Consider the following 27929-nt stretch of genomic DNA (forward strand, 5'->3'; position numbering starts at 1 on the left):
CTTCCCCAATTCTTCTGCACCCCTGTAAACATCTGAGGCTGTGCGTGTAGGTTTGAGTGGTGATCCTTACTTGGCTGCGTTCCCAAGGTAAGCAAAGCCAGAGGGAGACAATGCAGCCAATTCCTCCCTAACATAGTACACATTTTAGGCAGTCTTGCTTTTAACAGTCAGTTAAACCGTTAAACCTTTCAACAACACCATTGGCCGGAGGGTGGTAAATTGAGCACACGTTGTGCCATATACCTAATAGGGATGCAATTTCTTTAAACAACTCATTAAAAAAGTGAGTTCCATTATGAAACCTTATGACCTCACATATCCCTTAGTGAGGAAAAACTTCACATACTAGAAATGTAGCTGCTGATTCAGCATCTGGTTGTGCGCAAAGCCCAGCCTTGATCCAACGGGAAAATGGGCAAACCACAATGATAAGATAAAGGAAATTACTGCACCTTTTTAACATATTCACATATTCACTGTGGAGTTCCCAGAAGGGAAGGGTCCAGTTGTACGGGCAATGTGCCGTGCAACATAGTGAGGGTGTGTCCTGTACTGTAAAGATAACAAGTAGTACAATTTGCCAGAAATTCATTAACATATTCATATATGTAGGGGACAAACCAGTCCTACTGAACGTCAGCTGCAGTGTGCTGTTTAGAAGTATGCACTGGGTAACGCAGTTGCACAAGAGCAACCATGAGCAACTCCCTTAGCATTACTACTTTACCTGTAATGTTTTGTCTCCATATTAAATCAGTCAGTGAAAGTGAGCACCCCTTTTAACTCATGGGTCCTTCTCATCTTGGGGTGCCCGACCATGTAGTTCAATTATTGGGTGAATGGTACTACTGTATATGGCATTGCTAACTGTAACTGTTGACTTGCCACCTTAGGGCATCCAGTGGCATCTGGTTCCTGCAAATACACTGCTTCTTTGGCTGCCTTATCTGCTGGGTCATTGCCAAGTGAACCAGTGTCTGTATCTTGAGTGCGGGTGGTGCATTTAACCACTGCCACTAGTGTTTGGCAGGAGAAAGCATACATTAATCTCTCCAACAAGGCTGTGTGCTGCACTTGCCTGCTATCTGACCTCCTAAATCGTCTCCTTTTTCATCTGGACAACTCTGAATGTACGGTGGTGGTCACATATGCAGAGTTATAGTAAATGGTCACTAAAACTCCTTGGGATGCTTCTAATGCTCAATTAATGCAATTAGTTTTGAATCACAACCTCTTATTCCCCATCTACAATACGCACCAATGCTGCACCTGCATGTCTCTGTCCAGTCTCCTGATCAATCGTCGATGATCCATCAACAGAGAGGACCTCATCTTACTCAAGTGCATCCTCCCTTACACATATTAGATCATCCTCAGGACCTGCATATGTAACACAATCATGAACCTCCTCTTCTTGCTGGACAGGTATCAGGAAGAAACGTGGCAGGATTTACTCTGCGACACCTCACAATGTGAATGGACAGGCTTGACAAAATAACTTCATATAAAGAGGCCCTTTGTGTGGTTAAAGTGGACTTGAATCGTTCAAGAATTGGAAACACTGCATGCTCTACATATAATGTCTGGGAGCACCCCATAGTGATTGTTGAGGACTTTTCAATTGCAAAGGCCACAGCGGCAGGTGTCTGTGCACGAGGCAATTGACCGTGCATCACTGAATCTAATATGCCACTTCACTTTTACAATATATTAATTCCACCCCCAAGCACGAGATTTGGTACCGAGAAGAATGTCAAACAGAAAAGTGACGACCATTTAGCATTTAACTGTGCAGTGGCAGTAAATCCAACAATAGAAGCAATTAGTGTGTCTCCAAAAAAGAACAAGGTTGCACCCATGTTTATACCAACAAAACGCAGTTCCCATGTGGATATGTGTGAAAAGGCTAAAAGTGTTCTTAGTACTGGTAGTGCGCCTTTATCCACACTGGTTGAAGTTAGTTGCATATTACCCGGGTATGAGGTTCCTAAATTGGCAGCTCAGTGTGATGGTAAAATATAAGTTTATTTATACCTGAGTTCCGTTTCTAAGCGTGGATCCGGGATTCAAACCCCCTTTGCTCTGCATGGTCTTGCTTCCAAGACCCGCACATTGCCCATGTGCTGAGGGAAAGCCGATTACATTCTAGAATGCCACTGAAACAGGAACTCCTGCCTTGGGAGGACAGGCAGTGACCAAGGGGCCTTTTGTGGCACCATCTGTTTTGTTACATAATAGGTTTACACCACTGGCCTCAATGGAAACATATTTAGACAGGGATGGTGCGGAGACTACAAATCTTGCAGGGAGTGTGAGTTGTCAGGCCAATGGAGAGGACAAGGGCATGGGGGTGTGTTTGAAATAGCTTGTGATCCCATTCCCACAGGGAATCAGGCTTGTAGTGCACCCAACGATGGGCCACCATTTAACACATGAGTCTGTGGCACCCTTGGTTTTGGTAATCATGTCAGGGTTGTGCCCACCTTGCTGCAGAACTTGACCAAGTCAAGTCAAACAATAGGCTCCTATTTTAGGAATTGCATGCCCTGAAAATGATCCTAGGGAGATGATGATGGGCACTCAAGCCCCTCTGGCAAGCTACAAGCCGAATGGCTCCATATCTAGGAGTAATTTTTCTGGGGAAAACCCAGTACAAAAAGTGAAGAATATTCTAACTGGTGCCAATAGAGTCATGATTGACCCAGCTCGAAAACCACACATCTGGGAGGGGCCAGGTGTCAAACACTGGGCGAGTAATTACAACTCACAAATTCAACCACAATCACAGCCTCAAACCCAGTCTTGTAATTCTTATTTCTTCTTGCTTAATGTACCAAGAGCATCATAAGATTATAAAGAATTGGAAGAGGACTAAATAAGGTTTGCCACTGGATAAGAATGAAGAGAGGCTGCCAATAATTACAAGTGATAATATTAATTATAATAATAATGTATTTAATGTGATACAGTTTATAAATAAACTTTACACATTTCATATACATTTCATAAACATAATCACAATCATAAATCATCACAGTTAATAAGGAATACAGAAAGAGTATTCATACCAAGATAAAATGGCAAAATTAAGAGATAAGGAAATACAAAATATAGAATATAAGCCAGAAATTCTAACAATACTAAAAGGTAATGCTTTAACAGAACCCTCATTTCACTTCATATGAGACAAACCATCCATGGGGAGCTTTAATTGCGGGTAACATTATAAATAGTCAGTGATTAGCAGGAATTACAGCCATGAGAGTGAGGGGGGTCAACCTAAAATGCACTTAGCCACAAATCATGATCAGCTAGCGAGCCTCAACCCAACTCTAGAAGGCCAGGTCATGGAACATTAACAGCTCTTATATGGCGATGCCCAGAGTCTTCTCTTTCGTCAACCAGACATTGTATATTGACATTAATATCCTCATATTCTTAGTATTAATACATCGAACCCAGAAGGTCTTCTAACTTATAGATTCCAGATTATGGACATATCTATCATAGTGCAACTCGTAGGTCTTTGTCATATTTGGGCATTCAGTTAGTATATGCTTAGCTGTTTCATTCGTGGCTCCATTTTTACATATGCGGCAATAGTGATCCAGTACAGACATCTGACTTTCATTCCCCTTAACTGCCAGAGCTGGTATATTAATGTAAGGTAATATTAATTATACACTCTTGCCTAACACTCCTTTTAGACACTACACTAAATTGAAGCTCAAGTCCCAATTGTTGGTGGAGAGACTTCTCTCTATGGAACAGAGAAATCTCCTGCTAAATACCGTAGAAGTAGTGATTAGCATGACTCCTCCGCCCAGGGCCAGTATTGATACCAACATTGCCTTTTCTGCCATTCATTGGTCCTTGGTTAGGGTGGGTGGTAACATTAACGTTGATCGCCATCGAAATCGATTAACTGGTACAGTCGAAAGAGGCCTGGGTCTAATGGGTCCCCAGACACATTCTTTATTTAATTGTAACAAGCCTCTAAACCTGGCAGTGGAGACAAGCAGAGGGCTCCTGAGTCTATGGGCAGTGTTGATTGCAGGCATTTTACCCCAGAGGAAGTGAGAAATATGGCTAGGTTAGACTCATCAGTGTTGGGGGGCGTAGATTGACAGAAGGTTCTCCTGGTGGAAAGAGGGGATGATCACATCAACCCTCAGGGTATTCCATCTTTAGATCAATCGCCCACAGTGCCAGCAAGCACTTCAATTTGGGGGATACAGATATTATCATGAAACATCGCTGGTCGCCAGAAATTCATATACAGACCTCGGGCCCAAATGATTTTATGGAACTCCAATTGAAGTGCACGGATGAATAGGTCTAATGTCCTACTCATACATTTGTACAATTATGAGTAACGCTGTGCAGGACATTCCTTGTTTTCTCTCTCGGAAGACTGAATTAGGGACTGAAGGTAGAAGCAAACGAGGTTGATGAAGATAATTATAATGAGAGATTTTAATCTCTAGTTCAAAGCCGTTGAGATCATGAATAGGCTAACCTGGGGCATAGAAGACCTTGTTGCTGAGCACTGTGAGAAACCTGAAGGTGTCTCCCAAACTAGACTCCGGGGATCTGTCATCCAGGTGGCCAGGACACAGCCATCGCTATTGGAACCAGTTCCTGGGGGTGTACCGGTGAGAGAGGATCACCTGGATGGGCAGTTCTTCGGGGAGTGGAACGTAAATACTGATGGGTGAGATGCGGTATTCACCTTCTCTCACCCCTCTTTCCCGTCTTATAACATAAGACACTCATCCTCTCTACACCCCCCGATTACCAACACGAATACCTTTGCACACGATGAAAGACGACAGATAATGTTAGGGCCTGTTACCTGATATGTCCTAACACGAAGGTCAGGCAAAGTCAGGCAATTGACCAGAATCACTCACACCTGATGGCCCTTTCCCTTCCCCACAGGGATAAAAGGTGGAGCAAAAGAGCACACGACGAGCAAGGCAGACCGCACAGTGTAAGAGCTAACTCAGCAGTGCAGTTCAAGAGGAGGAGAAAGACGGTGCATACCGAGAAGGTGACAAGGAGAGAAGTGACCTTGCCCTTTCCAACCAAGGCCTGTGAAACCTCAGCAGAAGGAATGGTAAGACCGCAAACAATAGCCAGCGTGGGTTGCAGAAGATGTCAACGGTACAGAAGACCCTCCTCCGCTGATAAACAAGCCGGTGAGAGACGCTTGTCTCCATGGAACCAACCTTGAATCCAAAGAGAAAGAAAGCCAAGCGGTTCATCACAGCCGGTTCGTCAAGGGGAGAGTCGAAAAGAAACCGAAATGTGTTGAATGAAATATAGCAAGCGGCTTATTGAATTGTGAAAGCATAAAGGGCTAAGAATGCTAAAAGGGGGAAAACCAGCAACAGAGGAGTCCGGCACCACGTGAGTGCTCACTCAGAAAACTTGGGCGATTACCCGATTGTTGAAACTACCATAACCAGAAGGCTTGGGAAATGTGAAAAGGGGGTCAAAGTGGTCATACAGGGGTCTTGGAAAATACTCTGTACAGTCGAAAATCTTAGGCCGACAGATGATTGTGAAGCTAAGAGAAATAAATCCTGCATCGTAAAGGGTTGAATGAGAAAGGCACGATTGACAAGATTGGCAAGGGTGAAACCGAAAGAGGGATGCCGATAGAAGGGGGTGAAATACAGTGGGCCTCATTACACGGATGGCGGTAAGGGTTAACGGTCACCGTTAATGGCAACGGTGACCATTAACCCTTACCGCCGTACTACGAGGTCCCTTTTCGGGTTGGAGGATTTAACGCCTGCTTCTTGCAGGCGTTAAAATCCAACCCGCTAAGGGACCTCGGAGCTAATTACGCCACCGCAAAATTGCGGTGGCGTAATTAGCGCCTTCCCCATTTCCATAGAGCCCTATGGGGCAGAAATGGGAATGGGGAAGGGCAATGGCGGAAAGGGGATTTACCGCCCCTCCAACCTTGGCATGGGGCGGTAAATCCCCTTTCCGCCAAGGCGGTGCCGGTATTTTACCGGCATGAGCCATGGCGCTAATAGCGCCATGGCTCACCGCCTTCCGTGTAATGAGGCCCAGTGTGTTGACACGAGTGAACTAGCGAATATCACCAAGAAACTTGCATTGAAAGACGGGCAGACATAGGGCCTGATCACGACTTTGGCGGTAATAGCCCTACCGCCGAAATCCTCGGTGCTAATAGCGCCGAATCACAAGTTCGGCGGTAATGTAATTCCCCATTCCCCATTGAGCCCATTCGGGAATGCCCCATTCCCCATTGGGCTCAATGAGTAAAATTTGCACTCTTACCGCCGGCGGATTTCCTGCTGGCGCTAATAGCACAAATTTTCTGCGGATTTCCCCCCAGCCAACAGCTGGGGGGAAATGGGAAAATTTCACGCTAATACCGCCGGCGGATTTCCCGCCAGCGTTATGAGCATGAATTTTTGGCGGATTTCCCCCGAGCGAAGAGCTGGGGGGAAATCCGCCGAAGTCCTGATTTGGCGGACCCTTAAATCTGGCGGTAATAGCGCTACCGCCGGATTTAAGGGTTACCGCCAAAGTTGTGATGAGGCCCATAGTGTCTGTACAGACATAGTGAACCTGATCGAGGGAGGCGAACAGTTGAGTCAGATCTGGACACAGAGGAGGGGGATCCAAGGGTGAGAAGCCAACAACCACCAACCTGTGAATGCAACAAAGTAAAGTACAAGAGTGAAAGCCTTTGACTGCATGCCATGCCAGAGTGAACCCAACAAAGAAAAGCTGATATTCGAGAGGGGTCTGAGCCCAGAAGAGGGAGAACCCAGGGGTGAGGAACTATCACCCAGAAAAACACAATGAAGAACTCTGGAACATTTTGTCAAACCTGTGTTCTGATACTTTGAGCCTGTCAGACCCTTGAAAGCAAGAAAATATAGTTATCGGAGGTCCTGATATCATTGAGAAACTTTCTAGGGATCTGTACCCGGAAGAGGGGGATCCAAGGGTGAAAAGCATCACCCAATGTGCAAACAGAAAATAACTTTTGTTTATTATTTTGAATACATCAGGCCCACGGCAGCAAGAGACTTTTTGTAGACAAGAGGCTTAACCACTGAAGCCCTGATTTCTGAGAGTGGACCTGTTAGCTTGTGCTGGGAAGGCTCGAGCGTGTATTGTGCTCCAAGGTCTTACCTTGTGTCGTGCTGAAAACGTGGGGAAGGGAGACCTGACTACCACATCCTGACTTATTATTTAAGAACACCTTCTTTCTTATGAACATTATCCCACACTTCTTTTGTATTTAGCATAAGGATTGGCAATAGGTTTTTCTTAGTATAGGCCCTTTTATTTGACAGGACCCCACTAGGACTTCCTTATTTATTATTTGATGGTCGAAGCTTGCTCCCATCTTAGATTGGGGTTTAGATTAGGCATTTTTTCAACCAATAGTTTCATAAACACCCTTGAACTGTGATCCCGTGTGTCTGTCTTTACTGTTGCCACCATGAGTTCCTTACAGCACCCAAAGCGGAAATATAAACATGGCAAAGTGGTAGCTACTATTTTCATGTCGATGGGTCTCAGGGCATGTAATGACAGATTCATCAGTGATCAACCTGCCAGGAAAACCTTCGGTACTTGTAATAAGTCCAGCTTGAATGATTATATCCTTCTGAACATCAACATTTGGAACATGGTGTGTGATTTTAGGGTGGCAACCAGACAGGAAAGTGATCATGATCCAATGTGGCAACTGTAATAGGATCACTTTTTGCTTGGATACTAATAGGAAGAACAAGATACCGATTGAGATAAGGGGTGAAGCAAGATGCACTGCAAAGTGAAGAGTCTGATCCAGGGACCAAGTTTCCGAATATTTATCTGAATATTCTACTGTTCCTTGAGGTATTCTTTATGTGTAAACAGGGGGACAACAAAGAAGTGTTAGCCCAGCATGAGGCCTTATTCAGGGTGCTAGCAGGCTGTTTCAGTAAGCCTTGGTCTGCTTCCAATTAATAGCAACACGCAAAACCCCTTTGTATGATGGAAAATGCTGTCATGCCAAATCTGTGCTGATAGATTATGCCAAGACGATTCGGAGGCTGTAGTCCAGTGGCCCCAACCAAGTCTAGAAGAAGGTTTAATAAGTTGCTAAAAGACAAGAAAATAGAATCTTCAGAGCATCTATGGGATACCTTTCTTATGGCTTCAAATTCAAATGATTACAAATGTTTTTCGGAGTGCATTGGGGCAGAGAAACCCAGAGAGCAAATCCTGGTCCAGGAGAGTATACCATAAACAATGTGGATTGCCAACTTTGGAAAGTTATACAAGGAATCAAAGATTTCCTTTAGTAAGAGTGGGAGAGACCACTCAAGGAGCACATCTCATGAAGGTGAGGCTCACTTATCGCTTACCCTCAATGAAGTGTGGGATGCACTAAAGTCTCAAAAACCTGGAAAAGCCCATGAGCCCAACATGGTCCCAATCAACATGATTAACAACGAGATAGATATATGGGGTCCATATTTGTTTATACTATTTAATATGGCATCAGCAGAGGGCGTGGTCCCACCCTCTTGGACCCAGTCTGTACTTGTGCCCATGTTCAAGAAGGGGGGCAGGGCGTCTCATGCTATCTGTAGATCCATTTCCCTTCTTGATGCGGGTGGGAAGGTGTTCACCAAGGAGGTTCTGTCGCATCTAGAGGCGTGGATCTTGGAGGCAGGGGCTTTAACTAATCTGCAGGCTGGATTTCGGCAAAATGTGAGCACAATAGACCAATGCCTAAGCTTACATTTAATCACTGAGAAGTATGTTACCCTAAGGAGCATGAATGCACATGCCACTTTTGTCGACCCGAGAACAGCTTTCGACAGTGTTCCTCAAGTAAAACTTTGGTCAGTGTTAAATGAGCTGCCATTGCCTATTTTGAGGGAAGTCCAGCTATTGCACACCGACAATGGTGCCATTATTAGGTAGTCCCTCGATGGCAAACAACACGCAGGGTAAATGTAGAAATTGATGTAGGGCAGGGTTGTGTTTTGGCCCCTAGTTTATTCCGTTTATTTATAAATTAGGTAATCAATAAGTTGTTATCTGGGCTAACTGATGCCCCCTCCTTGGCGGATAAGAAAATTCGGATTCTCTTGTTCGCCGACAATGCAGTTTGGCTTTCACTAACTTCTGTGGGCCTTTGGAAACAACTAAACATATTTGAAGAGTTTTCCGAGGTCAACGGTCTGGTCATAAACACAGAAATAATGAAAGCATCGGTTTTCAGCAGACATAGACCGAAGAAAACTCTGCGACTCACAATTAATCTGAAAGATGGGCCCATTGGCCAAGTTTCTTGCAACCTGTATTTAGGGGTTAGGGTGAAGGTTAACTGCACCTGGTGTGACCAAACTGACTGTGCCCCTCTTAAATTAACTAGACACTGTGGTACCATTTCCCGATTTGCGCAGGAACACAGTGTGGACCTCGCGAGTGTCACCATGAAGGTGTACAAGGCTGAAGCCAGGCAGGCTGCATTATACACAGCCGAGCTCTGGGGTATGAGCAGCATTGGCAAACTGCAGCTTGCAGAGCAAAACATTTAAAAATGTATCCTGGGGCTACCTGTGAACGCACCTAACATCCCAATCTTTATGGACACCAACACATAAAGTATTGGATATATCTGCCGTGCAAAACCTGCGTATCTTTGGGCCCCTATGTGGGCAAACACCAAACTTGGCAAGTTCAGAAAAGCGTTTAGGGACCTATTATCCCCGGCTGGTGACTCGAATATTGTCTGGTTTGTGTCCATCAAGAATGAACTAAGCACTATAGGGTGGGAAAATCTTTGGCACAGCCTTGAATATATTTCTATCAACTTTAAAGAAAAACTGAAAGTTGCATTCGCCAAAAGATGGGAAAGGGAAGTTTTGGCAAAATTGGCCCACTTGAATAGTCTTAATAGCAGGGTCGATCCCCGGGTCTGCGCTTAGAAACCTCTGGGTATTAAGTGCGTTATAAATAACCAATTACACTTACAATAGCATCTTAATTGCTGATGTGCTTAAATGAGTTTTAAGTTAATGGTGCTGTGCCAATGTTTTTAAGGTCTCAATCTTGATTATAATGCACTGTTTATTGAAATGTTACTCCTCACAGTTTTATCTTATTTTTCCATTATGAAATTCTGTTCCCCAGAGTCTTGTTGTTTAAATGGCAGGAGACCTAGGGTATGTTTTTACCCCCAGGAACAAATATGATGATATTTATTCAATTGCACTTTCCTAAATGATTTTTATATACAAGTTGCATTTTTGATCAATTGTACTTCATGTTGTTTTTCTCATTTTATTTTAATTGTTTTATTCATCGATTCTGGTTTGTCCTTTGCTGTTTTCTAACGTTCTTGTATGTGACATTTCTTTACAGGCTGAAATAAAGTAATATGATGATGATAATATGCCACTGATAATATGTCCTTGTTTTATGCATATTTAAGTAACTTTGGGTCTTAACCTAAGTTACTATGGGAATCCAGACGTGGACCCCTTGCTCACTATTCTTAGAGAGGCACAGCTCCACCCTAATGCTGAGGTCCAACCAGAACAGGCAGCAGCACTCACTCCTTTATAATTTAAATAAAGAGAAGGTTTCTCTGGCTCCTAAAGTGATTACATTTATTCTTTATATTCCATCCAAGTGGACATCAAGAACATCACAAAACAAAAAACGCGTTTCACCCGGAACAGGCTTCGTCAGATTTAACACTTGCCAGTAATAAAGACATGCTTTTTATGTCACATAAGTCCTTTCTTTGTGTCATGTACTCTACTTTGTAACCCCTGTTTAGGATTTTCTTCACCATGGTCGCCATGTTGAAAAATTCATATGTTAAATTGTCAATCCATGTAAACAGTCCATTTAGAAGCAATATGCTGTTCGTAGCAAGTTATACTTGTATGTTTTTAACTATATTTACACTGTTTATCTTGTTTGCGTCTAATACCATATCATTCCACAAAGAGTATATGTTTTATTTTGTGTTTTTTAGACATCCTGCCCCTTGCTGCCTTACCCCACATATTATATTATGTACCCGGCTAATGCCATTCATAGATGATTGTATAGGGAGAAATTGTGTACTCTCCTATTTTGGTTCAGCCTCAGTAAGGTGCATAGTGCTCTGGAAGGTGCATTTTGTCCTATAAGGCTGTGATCATGTCTTGTAAAGTGTCAAGTGCATAGTGCAAATATGTTACAATACATTCTCCTACATGTAGCGGACATTTAAAAAAATGTATAACAACATAATATTCGTCACTGTACAGTTCCACTATTATATAAGAAGGGTGAGATATGCATGATAGAGTGCTATTGGCTCATATCATCCTATGTTCATATGGACTGCTAGATTAAGTAATCTGTTAATCTTGTGCAAGTCTACATGTCAGTTTACCCAAACGAATATATATAGTGCATTCTGTATAGTGAAAATTAATTACAGTACAACCTTATATCCATGATAAATTTCAAAATTGAATAGGTGTCTCTTATTGCACAAGTCGGTTTAAGGATAAGGGCAATTAATTCTATTGGGCAAAGTGCTGCCATTATCCATATCTTTAAAGTGCTTGGTGATTCATGTGGATGGACTATAAACCACTTTCAGATCGTTCCTCATTTTCTAAATTGTGTAGGAGAGATCTTCCTATAGAATCCTTCTTAGGTTATTGTCTATATAGTGGAATACATTCTGGTAGACATTATGGGCCTGATTCACAAAGCGTTTTCCTATGGGATTGCACCATTGTAAAAAGCTTCTGTGAATCAGGCCCTATGTCTGTAGTGGATAAGTGTTATTCTTACATTATAATGTATATTCTTTCAACATTTACAGTTAAAAATAAAGGATACAGACAACCTGATCGTCACAGAATAGCATATTCACTTTCCTGTATAATATTCCTTCTTCCCAAGGGCTGTGTGTAATACACATTGTGTGAATTACCCACAAATGTGTATAGCTCCTCATCCTCCTTATACCGATGGGGGTCTTTGTGTCATATTCTATAATGTATCTGTATAATGCTTGTCTCAACCTTTTTTCTCGATTTCCTCCCCTAGAATTATTGGATATTAAATGAATTGTAAAATATCTAAAGGAGGACATATTTTCTTGATGTTTTTCTTCAAAATGTTTGGCTATAGGTTATTGAAACCAAAAGGTGATGTGTGGAAGGTTTTGAATTAATCTGTACCACTGGCGTTGCTCTGGGCAACCTTCCACACCACCGGTGTTTAGCCCGTCTGGGCCATTGAAAAAGGGGTCCAGCCATATGCAAATCAGTCAGGTACTGCCATCAATGGGAGAAGCCCTGCCCGAACTGCTAGGCCAGATCCCCTCTGCACGGAAACACAAACAACCCCAGACATGTTTCGGCCTTGTTGGGCCTCCTCAGTGAGGTGTAGCTTGGTTCCCTATGGCGCAGCGAGCAAGGGACCCACGTCTGGGCATACCCTCTCTCACATAGGGAGACAAACTGAAACCAAAAAGTGATGGGTGGAAGGTTTTGAATTAATCTGTACCACTGGCGTTGCTCTGGGCAACCTTCCACACCACCGTTTTTTAGCCCGTCTGCGCCATTGCAAAAGGGGTCCAGCCATATGCAAATCAGTCAGGTACTGCCACCAATGGGAGCAGCCCTGCCCGAACTGCTAGGCCAGGTCCCCTCTGCACGGAAACACAAGCAACCCCAGACATGTTTCGGCCTTGTTGGGCCTCCTGAGTGAGGTGCAGCTTGGTTCCCTATGGCGCAGCGAGCAAGGGACCCACGTCTGGGCATACCCTCTCTCACATAGGGAGACAAACTGAAACCAAAAAGTGATGGGTGGAAGGTTTTGAATTAATCTGTACCACTGGCGTTGCTCTGGGCAACCTTCCACACCACCGTTTTTTAGCCCGTCTGCGCCTTTGCAAAAGGGGTCCAGCCATATCAAATCAGTCAGGTGCTGCCACCAATGGGAGCAGCCCTGCCCAAACTGCTAGGTCAGGTCCCCTCTGCACGGAAACATAAGCAACCCCAGACATGTTTCAGCCTTGTTGGGCCTCCTCAGTGAGGTGCAGCTTGGTTCCCTATGGCGCAGCGAGCAAGGGACCCACGTCTGGGCATACCCTCTCTCACATAGGGAGACAAACTGAAACCAAAAGGTGATGGGTGGAAGGTTTTGAATTAATCTGTACCACTGGCGTTGCTCTGGGCAACCTTCCACACCACCGTTTTTTGGCCCGTCTGCGCCATTGTAAAAGGGGTCCAGCCATATGCAAATCAGTCAGGTACTGCCACCAATGGGAGCAGCCCTGCCCGGACTGCTAGGCCAGGTCCCCTCTGCACGGAAACACAAGCAACCCCAGACATGTTTCGGCCATGTTGGGCCTCCTCAGTGAGGTGCAGCTTGGTTCCCTATGGCGCAGCGAGCAAGGGACCCATGCCAGTGGTACAGATTCATTCAAAACCTTCCACCCATCACTTTTGTGGTCACAGTTTGTCTCACTATGTGAGAGAGGGTATGCCCAGACATGGGTCCCTTGCTAGCTGAACCATAGGGAACCAAGCTGCACCTCACTGAGGAGGCCCAACAAGGCCGAAACATGTCTGGGGTTGCTTGTGTTTCCGTGCAGAGGGGACCTGGCCTAGCAGTTCGGGCTGGGCTGCTACCTTTGGTGGCAGTACCAGACTAATTTGCACATGGCTGGACCCCTTTTGCAATGGCACAGACAGACTAAAAAACGGTGGTGTGGAAGGTTGCCCAGAGCAATGCCAGTGGTACAGATACATTCAAAACCTTCCACCCATCACTTTTGTGGTCACATGGCTATAGGTTATGCCATGTCCCCATTTTTGAATGCCCTTATATGTTGTAATATTCTTGTCTTCACTTCTAGCATTGTACTGCCTATGTACCAAAGATTACAGCTACATTTTACCACATATATCACATATTAGATCATGCATGTAATCATTCTTTTGATCTTAATCTTTTTTCCTGTTCTTGGATGATGATAGGTTTGAACGTTGGTCCCAAATAGGCATGCCTTACATTTGGTACATTTGTAAAACCTCTCTGGTTTTTCTGTTAGCTATCCTGCCCTCTATGTGGGGTCAACAGATTGAAAAAGGCGGGGCGACAATTTAGATTATACCGATGCTGCTCTTCTAAATGTGACACTGGCATTGGCCTTTATGTGTGAGCGAATATCTTGATCTCTAGTCAATAAATGCCAACGTTTCTCTAGAATTTCTCAGACATCCCTAGCTCCTTCATGTATGTTGTAATACACCTAATATTGTCTGCGGGCTTCTCCTATCTTTTCTTTTTAGCCTTGGCCATGATTAAAGTGCTACTTCTGGTTCGAGTATGGCATTTTTCATAAGCTCTACTAGTTACACCTTGAGAGTATCCCCTTTCTCGGATTCTAGCAGCTGCTATTCTCGCATTGCGTACAAAGATATTGTCCTCACTGCAATTCCATTTTATCCTTAAAAACTCTCTGTAAGGGATACTGTTTTTAAGGCGTTTGGGGTGGGCACTGCCCACATGTAAAACCGCATTGCTACTGGTTTCTTTTGAACACAGGTGACATCTATAACAATTTCCTAGTGGTAAATAAAGGGGCAAGATGTTTGAACTGCATATCTTCATTCTGTGAGCGATGGAGTATAGGGCTTCTGAGGGTGTGTCTGGCACTTCTAGGGAAGGGAGAGTGGTTTTCCTTAATGGTGGGAACACATTCTCATTCCTGTCACCCTTGTCACCCATTATGCTATAGGATGGGCGCCTACGTCCCGGTGACCAGCTTATCGCTATCAACCGCGAATCGCTGGTGGGCAGCACAATTGAAGAGGCCAAGCGTGTCCTGGCAAAGAACCGCTTTAGGTAAGATTGTGTGGAATGTTGAGAGGGGTTTAAATGTCATCTCTCTATTTACATGGTGTTTTGGTTTCTGCAAGCTCAAGAGCACTGCATGTCTCATCTAAAACGAATCCCTCTGATCTAGTTATAGAGCTTTGGTATAACTGGTTCTATGTTACATAGATTCCTGTTTGAAAGTCTACAATTTGGTCAAATCATCTTGGTTGATGTAATTTCGATCTTTTTCTTTTTTTTGTTATGATGCCCACCCATTACCCTCTCCCTACCCCACGCCCACTACTCCCACCCCTCTACTCACCTTCCCAAAGCACACACAAACAAGCACACACACATTGGGCCTCATTCCGAGATTGGAGGTAGTCATGGCACTATTTGCGTCATGACTGCCTCCAATAGCGGTACCGGCACCGGTCTCGTTGAATGGGGATTTACCGGTGTAGTCCGACCTTTGCGGGACTGGTAAATCCCCATTGAAAAAACCATTCCCCATTCCCATTTGAGCCCCCATAGGGCTCAATGGGAATGGGGAAGTAGCTAATAACGGTAATGCAATTTGCGGTACCGTTATTAGCTCTGAAGTCCCTTAGCCGGTCCCGTCCATAACGCCTGGTCAGACCAGGCGTTAAAGGAGGGACCCGCTAAAGGAACTCGTAGTAGGGCGGTATGGGATTACCGGCACCGGTCTCCTTACCGGTGCCAGGTATCCCTTACCGCCCTACTTGTAATGAGGCCCATTGTGTGTATTTCGTTGAATCGACGAAATTGAGTCAACCAAATTGTAGAATTTCAAAAAGCAGTCTGTGAAACGACTACACACAGTGTGACAGATGGTCTCAGAAATCCACAGACAAAGATAGTAGAGTTAAGCTTTTTTATTAAAGTCTTAAAGAACTGCTTTGGGAAGACTGGTATGGTTGAAATTAAGGGAGTCCGTGCAGCTCTATCAACCTCCCCGTAGGCTCCCTACACCCTAGCCCAGGTGTCCCTAACCCCCAGAATCTGCCTAATATACTCTAAACCAAGGTAACCTTTACTATCTAAGTGTTTATAATTTTGACAGGGAAATATGAAAGCCATGGCCTTTTCTAACTATCTCCCTCTGGGACTTTCTTAGAGATACCCCTACTCTGTTGGACTGCCCAATGTCACCAGGGTTTTCTCTTCCAGTCTCTCCCCATCCCACTCTCTCTCACTCTCTGTCTTCATCTCTGTCTCCACTCTCCCTTTTCCATGCTCTTCCTGTCACCCTCTCTTGCTGCGTGTACCTCTTATCTTCTCATTTTTCTCTTTCCCCTCCCCTTATATCTACTCTCCTTCCCTCTCACTACCACCATTCTTTCACTACCTGCACCTCTCCCCTGTCCCCTCTCTCTGTGTTCTCTCTCTCCACTTGCTCTCCTCTCCTCTTACCTTTCCCACTCAATAACCCCTGTCAACTGCTCTGTCGCCTGATATTACACACTACCTGCCTGTTTCTCACAACGACTTTGCTCCTTCTTTTCTCTGCCCACCCCACTACTATCCCTACTACCACCTTTCACTATCTCCTGTCACACACACTCCATCACTTACTCTCTCTCACACCCTCTCTGAATCCCCTTTCACTTATCTCCCTCTATACCTTTCGCTCCCCTTTCTTTGAGTCACCTTTTGCACCACCTCAATCCACTACACGCAACTGGTACCACTCTCTCCTCCACACAATACTTCACCTGCACTCTATCTCAGAGCACTGCCATAGTATCCTCAGCACTCCCCTTCACTGTCCATCCTGCGCCTGGTCTCTTGATCCACCACCGCTCCACCTAATTTCACCTTCCAATCTCTTCTGTGCTGGCTGGGCTTTTATAAACCAACCTTCCCTCTTCCAACACTCCTCCTGGCTACAATTGGTCCTCCTGGCTGCATGCTCCCCTTGGCCAATCTCTGACTATGCTATCCCTGGCAGACTTCAATTGGTCTTTTATCCCCAGCACCTTTTCAATCTGCATTTGCAGGGTAGCAGCCTTGTGTGCTGAGGCAGCTCGCGTTCCTTGTGGCTTTCTTCGTGTGCTGGTCAGTCTTGCTTCCAATTTGGTGAGGTTTTCTTTGTCTCTCCTGCTCCTCTGTAGTCCTGTTTCACTATCAATTCGATTTTTCTGATGCCCCACCATTCGCCCAATGTCTGTTTGGGGTTGGTAGGTCTGCTACTGGGTGTCTCATCTCCAGCAAGAGAAATCTCACTCCATAATATTTCTCTTCTTGATTCCATCCCCCTGTTTCTGGTCTGTGTTTTCTTGGTTGTACATAGGTGCATTCGGGGAGTTTCTGTCCTTCAAGAAACAAAAGAGAACGCTGGCCAGAAAAGAAAAGAGGCTGATGGGCAGTGCGGAAGAGACATCAGTACCAGTAGACATAGACAGTGCATACTCAGGGGGAGGGGGGCAGCAACTGTGCTCCACAAGGCCCTCATCTCCCTTTTCACAACCACTGTAATCAGAAATACACATCCTGGTGGGTAAAGACAGTCTCGACCCTTCCCCTGGCTATACCTACTCCAGAGGAATTTCTGAAACCATTGGTGGAACCATCTTTTTCAGTTAACATAAATGCAGAAAAATGCCGGGCTGGTTGTACAACTCACTTTACAATACTAAAATAAACATATAAAAAACTGTTTACATATGGATTACAAACATATCCTTTTCAATCTATGCAAGGGATTCCAGGCCTCCTGGGACTCAATTAATTCATGACAGAAATTAAAATGGCAGGAGGGTGGGCATGTCTGTGGGTTGGGTGGATGGATTAGGGTCAGGCTATGTTTTCAACCAATAATTGGAAAGGACTTTGAGTGTTTCAGAGCAGGCTGGGGTACTGGCACCGACCCCTTTACCTACCTAATATATCACATGTCTGGAGAGATGCAGTTTCAAGATGGAGAGACGAGACAGGAGGGTTTGCCTGAGAAGAGAAGTTCCTCCTCCGGCCCTTAACCCCACACTCCTTGTGAGCAGCGGCTGGGGTACACACTTTCGCCAGCTACTCTCTTGCAGTGGTCGTAGTGATTCCATTTTCTCCTGCCTAGGGAGCGAGAGAATTCTTTGTAATGTCTAAGGAGCCTGTGCCCCTCTATACACTGATGTTGTGCCCTAGAAAGTGGGAAGGGGATCATATTTGTACCACATTACTGTATGCCAGGTAAGATGGACAAAACCCAGCCATCATTAGAAAGAGGACTTGTGCAGGGGTCCCATATAATTGAACGTGTCGTCTATACGCGCTGGGGGAGGCCAGTAGGCCTCATTATATCCTATGGTTAGCCCTCAGTGGGTTGCAGACCTAATGAAAATTGCATTCGTCTAACTGACTGTAGGAATCGCTTAAACATTTGAAACCAATGCAGGAGAAATGTAGCTGGAAAAAGAAGTTGTAGCGACACAGGGAAAATTAATTTGCAGGGGACTTTGATGTGAGCAGAGTAAGGACATGTAAAAAGTAAATCAATGGGAGAGTTCAAGATGGATTAAAGCAGAGAAAGAGCGCAGGCCCAAATATTGATCAAAGGAGAGATCCTATGAACAAGCCTGGAAAAGAATATGGTGAGAAAGAAAGTTCTAGTAGTTCGGAGAGTACCAATAGGATTAATTTTGCAAATGTTATAAAGTTGATAGTGAATGTGGCTAAGAGGGTAAATGTAACCAGAGAAAGAATGTGAGGTTTGAAAAACCACACTAACATTACTGCCAAATGAAGCAAGCAGGGGCAGCACAGGGTAAAAAATAGAGAGAAAAGAGCAAGAATGAAGACTAAAACCTCAGCTTAAGGTGGGTTTAGATGGTGGAAGTGGGAGAACATCCAGTGGTTAACAATAGTTGGATACAAGAGCACTGTATTGTGAAGAGGCTGAATGTAAGATGCTAATGATATAAGCATTTGTGATTAATCCATGTATAGGCAGGATTTACGAAAGGAAGAAATAGGTGGCGAATGATAGCAAGGACAGCTAGAAAACAGCAAAGATATTAACTATGAGGGAGCCCTTACCAGAGGTGGAAAGAAGAGCAACATTGGCCAGACCAAGAAACAGAGTAGGAATAATTAGAACTAAAGGAAAAAAAACAGCTAAGCACCGCCCTCAGGACACCGCATTCAGAAACCACATTAAGTGGAATGGGTTGGTCCAACATCAAAAGCAGCAGACAGATTCATTTGTGTAAGGCTAGAGGAGAGCTGAGATCCTGGAGAAGTAGTGAAGGAATCATGGTGGAAAGGCTTGCACTTAGGCGAAATCAGGGTGCTAACGCAGGAAGAACTCACTAAAGGCCTAGTCATTAAGAGAATTGATGATGAACTGCATGCTCAGGGAAAATGGAATAAAAGAATGAACTAATATAGTTAGCATTTCAACTTAATGTGCTTCTCTAAGCGTGTGTAGTGGCATCGGCATATCCATTTCTGTATGTGGTTCACGCACTGTCTCATTTTTTTAGGCATGAAAACAGCACAGAAGTGACCTTTATCCCAGGTAGAGGTCGGCTCCCGAGCACCTCCTTGCACAATAACCTGCACTTGTTGCCACAAAGAGCTGTTGGAAATGGGCTTGGGCCCGGCAGGCTGAAGGTCCATGTCCGGTCTCCTGAGGTAAGAGGCGCCAGAGGTCTGCAGAAGCCTATGCTGACTTGTCTTTCTTGCACTACTAGAGAAAACTTCACAATTGGCTAATGCACACATTTCCCATAATCTCCAATGTATTGATTTGGTCTCAGGCTGTCATTTAAGAAATGTATACTTGAGTCGGGCTAAATACTTTTCTCTGTATAGCGTTAGTATTTAGAAATACATTCTGAGGCCTTAAGGGATGTGATTTTAAAGCCGGAGGCATGTAAGAATGTGATTGAAATATTTGCTGAGTTCAAGCCCTTGCCCCTTATCGCATGGCAATTCCCCATTCCCTGGACCCAGTAGCTTGTACGAGAAATAGCTGCCATACTGGTTTTACAATTGAAGCTATTTTCCTTCCATTCCTAACTTGTGAGTATCCTGCATGCCCTTGTTGTTGTGCTGGAAATTGTGCCTTAGTAGTTAGAGGAGGTATGAGGCCACGGTGGCCCAGCATGCTCTGTGAGCTATTCTGTGACCTTTGTCTCTGTGCCACCAGCCCAACTATTTTGTATCATCTGTTAATATACCAAATGTCTGTCATTTTGGTGAACTTTCATGACTAGAAATACTTTCGTTGGATGAGTTTCTTTCACTCATTGACTCTAGCTTCCCTCTGGTCTGTGATATTTCTTTTTATGAGTATCTCTGCCAGAACCTCTCTATGTAGGTGGTCACAAACGCCATTAGAAGGTTACTAAATCCATTCTATGGACTGGCAAATTGAACAATGCAAGACAAAGGTGTATCAATGTCAAGTGAGTGGTACCTCCTCTTTCTGGAGGCCTCAACCCAGTGCAGCAGATAGATGCTATCGGTGGACCGCATCTAAGTCATGCTAATCGTGTGCCAGCACTGGTTGGCTGAGGACCCAGGTGTCAGCTGTGTGTTCCATTGTTGAGGTGGTGGCATGAACTTGAATAGCAAAGAGAGGAATGTGTGTAGGGCTATATTGTTTAATGACGGTCATCCAGTTTGATACCAGTGAGTGGAGGTAGCGTTGAATCACTCGAGGTTAAATAGTTTGCTGGTGGGAAAGCAGAGGCCATTCTCTAAGATTGCTAAGGGTAGAGAGGTAGATCAAGCGGGTGAAATTTCCAATACACCTGCCTGGTAACAGAAAGGGTGTAGGTTAGGCTTTCGTTCCCTGGAATTGGGCATACCTACGAACATTTGACTTGCAAATCCCCTAAAATTACTCCAGGAAACTCTGCATGATCAATAGGCCTGCAGATTCCGCATCTGAGAAGATTTGTGACTGTCGGCCAAATAAGCCAATCGGAATTGCTTACATCTCTGGGGGGGGGCAACATACACTGCATGCTTGATTGCTCATATAAATAGGTGCACCACTAGTCTGATGGTCACATCCATGAACTTAAGTCAGGTAGCCCAAGAGTAAAGGCAGGCACCTGTTTGTTGGGATTTGGTTTCCAGCATACTCTTTACTGCAATGTACATGTTATCTATGACTGCCGTGTTGCTTAACCAAATGACAGGTATGGGGTTTGTTAGTAGTCAGTTCCAGCAGATATACATGTGTGCACTTATCCCTTTGAAGCGTTATTTTGTTCTGGTTGAAAGTGACACTGTTCAGCAGATCTGACGTACATGACAGAATACATCAAAAGCTAAAAAATGCAAAACAAATCTGAATGATTCCCTTTCGCAGCTGGAAATTCTTCACAAGGGATGTCTGATGTTGGAGCAAACAGAGGTGCCGGAAGGGATGCAGGTCTGGTTCCCGATCAGTGACAGCTTTATATGGTTGAAGATCCACCAGGAACCCAACAACAGATCAGTGAAGGAAGTCCACAAAAAACGACACCCCAAGAACAGTGAAGGAAGTCCACAAAACAACTGAGGACACAAAGACAGTGACGGATTTTCATAAAACCCCGATGTCACGAGGATTGTGAAGGTGATCCACAAACACTCAATGACACAAGGATTGTGAAGAAGGAAGGATGCTAGAAGGCCCTGAGGAAAGGAAAGAAAGTAAGACACCAAGAAACACAGGACGAATAGGCCAGCCTCAGAAGGGAAGACTAAAAGGGAAGGAACAACAAGAAAAACAAACTAAATGGAATCGAAGAGATTGAACACCAGGTTCAACGACAAAGCAGTACAAGGGCAACTAGCGAAGTATTCCATAAAAAAGGCACAGGACGAAAACCAGAGGAGTCTTTAGAAGCTGATGTGTGGCACAAAAGAGCAACGGACAAGAGGGCCAAAATCACGTTTCTGAAGCGACAGGCTTAAGCACGCTCAGAGGGCAGGCATGAATCAAGCATGAGGCCATCAAATAATTGAGGAATAGCTAATTGAGGGTACTGGAGGGTAACAATGAGATTCACTCATTGTGGATCATAGTGGGAATGAACGGCCGGGTGATAAAAGATATTGGGCCTCATTACGAGTTGCCCGGTAAAACCGGGTTCATTACCGGCATGCCGGAATGAGCGTGTCCGTGCACGTATGAACCCGCTAATAGCGGGTCATTACGAGTGTGCGAGCACGCGTGTTCCCCCATGCCGGTAGTGGCAATACCGCCATGCCGGTAAAGGGCCTCCAAGCCCCCTATACCGGCATCGCGGGGCCCGCCCATTGCGCTACCGCCTCACACTAACCGTAAATACCGGCACGGTAATACCGACATGTTATTACCTTGTTCGCAAAAAACGGACCCGGAAATTACATCATCGCGCAGGAACGGGAAATGGGCCGGCGGCCGTCTTTAAAAACACAATCCATTGCCATTCTCCATTACTACCACTACACCCGTGTTGTTGAGTGCCAAAACACAACCAGGATGTCAAAGGCCACCGGAAAAAGCTCACAAAGGAAGAGGAAGCAGCGCTTTTCAGATGCTGAATTGACAATGCTAGCGGACACCCTACAACAGCATGCTGACATAATCCCAAGCACGGACCTGAAGCATGCGGCCCAAACGTGTAAAAAACAGGTGTGGCAGGAGGTTGCGCAGAGGGTAACAGCAGTGGGGAGCACCCCAAGGAGTGTCCGGGATTGCAGAAAGCGCTGGGACGACCTCCGCCTCCGTGTCCGGAAGATCCTTGCGGAGAACCGGAGGGCCGCAATGGCGACAGGCGGTGGCACACACTCCCCTGTTAAGCTCACCACATGGGAGGAGATTGCAAGTGGATTCATCAACCCAGAATCCATAGAGGGGATCGGAGAGCAGGAGTTCGGGGCAGCTACCACAACAGAGGAAGGTGAGTGAACCATCACATCCACCAATAACAAAACATGATGTGACACAAGTGAGGTGGGAGTCCCAAGGCAACATCAACTCACCAACAGAATACTGATTGCCACCCCCTGCACCGCATGCATGCTGCGTGAAATATGTAAACCCAACAGAGGTGCAACATGACCCATCCATGCCCATGTCCCCCCCCACACCTAGACAATCCATTGCCACCAGCCATGCAATCATTGGCAACATGTCCCCTCAGTACACCAAATGCCACACAACAGAAATGAAATCATGCCTGATGTATCAAGATATTACACTGCAACAAATCACAGCTGCCATTTGGCAATCTCACTGATGACCTGCATCTCTTCTATCCCCCAGGCACCGATGAGGAAGGTGGAACCCAGGACAGGGGGCCAAGCACATCCAGTGCACGCAAGGGGACCAGGGCCACCGCAACCCCCTCCTCCGAAAAAAAATTGCCTGCGACCACTCCCAGTGTGCCACACAAGGCATCATCTCTGCAGGGTGCACCTGCTGCGATAGTGCCAGCTGTACCACCGGCCACCACGGACGTCGTGTCCACAGAGGTGGTCGAAGAGGCCGAAGAATCTTTGGGATTGCCCAGCCCAGCACCCATTGGCACCCCCTCCCCCCCTGTGGAGACAGAGAGCCTGGATGACCCATGTCTCCATGACTCCGACCTAGGAGATTCGGACATCGTCATTTTCGCGGATGACAGTGCCCAGGACGAGGGCCCCAGGCAGGTGCCTGCCACCACCCAGCCTTCCACCATCCAGCCTTCCACCACCCTGCCTTCCACCACCCTGCCTTCCACCACCCTTCCTTCCACCACCCCACCAGCCACCGGTACACCTGCGACAGAAACCCCCTTTGAGGTCCGTCTGTCAAGGGTGGAGGCCCGCCAAGACGAGATGCTGCAGATTATGCGGCAACAGGTTGTTGCCGGTAATGAGGCCATGAAGGCCATAGCCACGGCCATTGCTGCAAATACAGCTGCCGTGGAGGCGTCCACGTCTGCATTCAGGCAGTGCATGGGGTCACTGACCACTGACCAAGGCCCTACTAGCCAACATCAGGCAAGTGCAGCAGCAGCCACACTATGGGTCTGCAAGGGGATTGACAATTGACACATCCACCACGTCAACACCTTCCACCTTTGTTCAATCTAGCCCTGTGCGCTTAACGCACAGGAGTGCACGGCGCATGGCCATGGAACCCCCAGACCCAAAAATCGCCAAAAAGTGACTTTCTGAAAAATGGAAAAAATGTGAGGAGTAACATTGGTGAAGGCAACACTGTTTGTTGCGCACACGGGGACATTTGGGATCTGTGGGGTGGGTGAGGGAGTTTGTTGGGGGATTGTGGGAGGGGGGAGTGGGCACAGTTTTGCACTTTCATATAATACACAGGTTTTGGACATTGTTATTTTTGGTGTGCATCCATTTAATGTGTTACGGTGTTCAGTGTCCAAATTACAACATTCCCTTTGTGCATGTTCACATTGGCCCAGTGTCAAAAGTCATTCATGGTCTCTGTGTCTTAAAAGTATTCGTCAATTAGTGCTTGGAAAACAGCATGGCCGTCCCGTGCATCACATACTGGCAGGGGGGCTCCTTCGCCTCCGTCTCCATCCCCTTCATCCTCACCGGGGCCATGCATGTCAATGTCAGGTGGCAGTGGTACATTCCTTCGGACGCACATGTTGTGCAGCATGACACAGGCCATGGTGATCTTTGCCACCTTCTCAGGCCTATACAGGAGTGCACCACCAGACCTGCTTAGGCAGCGGAACGGCGCCTTCAACAGGCCAAAGGTCTGCTCAATCACAACATGGGTTCGAGTGTGCACACGATTGTACTCCTCTTCATGGCTGTTCTGCGGGTTCCGCACAGGGGTAAGTAGCCACGGCCTCAAGGGATATCCTCCATCACCTGCAAGAGGATACAAATAGGTGTGTGTCACTCGGAACTGACACCTTCAGGGAGCACGGTCATGGCAGCAGCTATTAGGTGTGAGCATGCACGTGTCCCTGTACGTGCACCAAATAGTCACCTATATGGAATGTATACTGTAAAGAGGTGTGGAACACTGGATGGGGTTGAATAGATGATGCAGCGTGTAAGCATGCATGCTGAGGCAGATGTGCTGTGGCAGTGCGACAATGTTTAGCCTCCAATTCATGCAGTATACTCTTTGATATGCATGGTCACACTGGCCGCATTGGCACAGTTGCCATCCTATTCAGTCATGCATTGCTTGCCATCACCATGGTGCCCTGGTTGTGCCTCTTACTTGTTGTCATCCATTTGCATCATTTGTGATATGTGGCCCAGTGATGTGTCATTTTCAGTTTGGCTGTGTCAGGTGAGGAGTGTTTAGCTCTGCATTCATTCTCCACTCACTGGCTATTGCCACCCAGGTGTACTTGTAACCCCCCCTTTCCCGGCATGGTAAACTACCCCCCCCCCTTTCCCACCCAGGTGTACTATCCCTCCCCCCCCTTTCCCACCCTGGTAAACTATCCCCCACCTTTCCCGGCCTGGTAAACTATCCCCCCCCTTTCCCGGCCTGGTAAACTATCCGCCCCCCTTTCCCACCCAGGTGTACTATCCCCCCCTTCTGCATCCGCACACATGAGTACCCCACAGCATGGCCATGGGCCTGTTGTGCAACTCACCGAGCAGCCAGGCACGTGGTCCAGCATGTCGCTCCATGTGACGGGGTAGCGTGGAGTTGCGCAGTACCATGGCATCATGTGTGGATCCAGGAAATCGGGTGCAGCAATGGGTGATGATCTTGCTGGAGTCACATACCATTTGCACATTGATGGAGTGGTATTGCTTGCGATTGCGGTACACCGCCTCTATGGCATGGGGGATTACCAATTCCACATGGGTGCAGTCGATGGCACCGACACAATTGGGCATGCCTGCCAGTGCATGGAAGCCTACTTTGGTTTCGGCTATCTCCTGGCCAGTCCGTGGTAGGGATATGTGGGTGCTTGCGTGCTTCAGGAGGGCATCCAGCACTTGGTTCAGCATGCGTGAGAATAGTGGTTGCGAAATGCCATGCAGCTGGCCCACTGTGTATTGGTAGGTGCCTGTGGCCAGGAAGTGTAGCACAGACACCACCTTCAGTAGTGGGGGGATGGCAGTGCGTATTTGTATGCAGCTGGCAATGTCGTTCTGTATCATGTCCACTATGGTGGTGATGGTGTCACGGTCCAGCCGGTACAGGGTGTGGATCTGCTCAGGGGTTAGGTTGAATGGTCTGGGTCTGGTGCGAGGGATTGGTGGCTGCCTACGAGGCGCTGGTGGCTGCGCTGGTGGTAATTGCTGGGCCTGTCTCACCCTCCTTCTCCTCCTGCGTCTCCTCTGTGCTGCCTGTTCTTGCTGCTGTTGTTGTTGTTGTTGTTGTTGTTGTTGTTGTTGCTGTTGCTGTAGTTGTAGCAGTATAGGCATGTCCTCCTGCGCCATGATTGCAAATGCTAGTGCTAGCATTTTGGTGTAGGAAGGGGTGTGGTGTGTAGGTGTGCTCCTTTTGTACTGGCCCACTCTGCATTGCCTACACCTGTGGGGGGGTTGTGGTGTGTGGGTGTGCTCCTTTTGTACTGGCCCACTCTGCATTGCCTACACCTGTGGGGGGGGTTGTGGTGTGTGGGTGTGCTCAGTTCATACTGGCGCAGCCTCCTTTGACTCCACCTGTGGGGATTGTGTGCACCTGTGGCAGCTGCCTTGTATCTTGGTTGCTGTTTGCGGGTGGTCTGCGATGCCTGTTTTTCCGGCATCATGCAGCCCGTTGTTACCGTGTTCGCGATGCCGGTATTTGCATGTTTGCGTGGGTTGTGATTGCCCCCTATTACCGGCATGCCGGTATTTACTACCTGAAGAGGCGCGTGTACGCGCCTATGCCGCTATTAGCGGCACCGTAAATAACGGTGCCGTTCATACCGGGTTTGCGGGTCAGAATGCTACGGAACGTTAAATGATGCCGATATTTACATACGGCATCATTTTTCCCTTACCGGCATGACTCGTAATGAGGCCCATTGTCTCAATAGTTTCCTGGAGCCTATGGCCTGTGACATGGGCCAGAGATTGTGTGCATGTGCTGCAGGAGTGGGGACACTGAGAATTGAGTGCCTAGCACCTCCAAGGCTACTGGCATGCATGGCATGGGCCACAGTTCTTCCACATGTGCATCAGGGAAGGGAACAATTGGAATCCTTGTTCACTTGAATGTTGCCGTAAGCAACATGCAGAAGGCCAATCGTCTTTAGGGGCCTTACCACTCACCATACCAGCCACCAACCATGAACCCCATAGGGGGTCTGTTGAGTCACTAGTTGGGAGAAGCAATACCGGAGGGAGTGCTTCCGTTGAGCAGGTAGGCTGATGTTGGGCATGACAGCTGGTCATATGATTCCCACATGAGGTTTCAGAGATGCAGGGGCCATGACTCACAGCTGACTGCACCCACAACCTATTGTGAATTTGGAAGTCCTTTGCTGAAGCCACTTGTATGGCTTGTAAAGGGAGATGTTGTTAAAAGAAGCAAGCAAGAAGGTTATTCTTCATTGGACACATCTTTGATTAACCACCTGAGGTCCACATACATGTTGACATCCACGAAATACTCCAAGACAGACAGCACCCACCACCAATGAAAATGTGGCACATGTTGTTACGCACACCGAACATCCTAGTATGTAGCACCTCTGAGTGGGTCTCTCCCTGTATACTTTCATGTCCAAGGACTGCTGTTTGTTAGGATAGCCATAGACAGGAAATGTTGGATCTCATATCCAAGTCCCTTGGTTCCAAGATGGCTATCACACCATATAAAGTGTGCAGTAAGGACGGCATTGTTCAGCAGATGGAAGCACATGTGTCTTGTGGGAGAGTTAATCATGCGGCCTAGTGAGACAGTGTAAACTGTACAGATAGGCAGTATTCAACACCTAATCAATCAATAGACTCTGATTCATTGTGAACATTTCGTCAAAGTGTCATGTTTTTTTGGTTTGAAAATAAATGCCGGAATTTGAAAGCAGAATCTTAACGCGCACTGGCAAAGTCATTCGGTTTGGCTTTTGGACAGACCATTTAGAGACACTTTCCAG

At 46.3% G+C, this 27929-nt stretch overlaps 1 protein-coding gene across 3 annotated transcripts in view; it reads left to right on the plus strand.

The window, feature by feature from the left end:
• Nucleotides 1–27929, plus strand: part of LOC138567624 (syntaxin-binding protein 4-like) — an 839836-nt gene that overhangs the window by 547423 nt on the left and 264484 nt on the right. For all 3 annotated transcript variants that reach the window (XM_069646045.1, XM_069646044.1, XM_069646046.1), the window contains 2 exons: nucleotides 14822–14928; nucleotides 19398–19548. In XM_069646045.1, coding sequence (XP_069502146.1) covers nucleotides 14822–14928; nucleotides 19398–19548 — 258 coding nt within the window. The remainder of the gene's footprint in view (nucleotides 1–14821; nucleotides 14929–19397; nucleotides 19549–27929) is intronic.

This window comes from Ambystoma mexicanum, chromosome 2p, assembly GCF_040938575.1.
Source record: "Ambystoma mexicanum isolate Mex_15411 chromosome 2p, UKY_AmexF1_1, whole genome shotgun sequence".
In the NCBI taxonomy this organism is placed as follows: Eukaryota; Metazoa; Chordata; class Amphibia; order Caudata; family Ambystomatidae; genus Ambystoma; species Ambystoma mexicanum.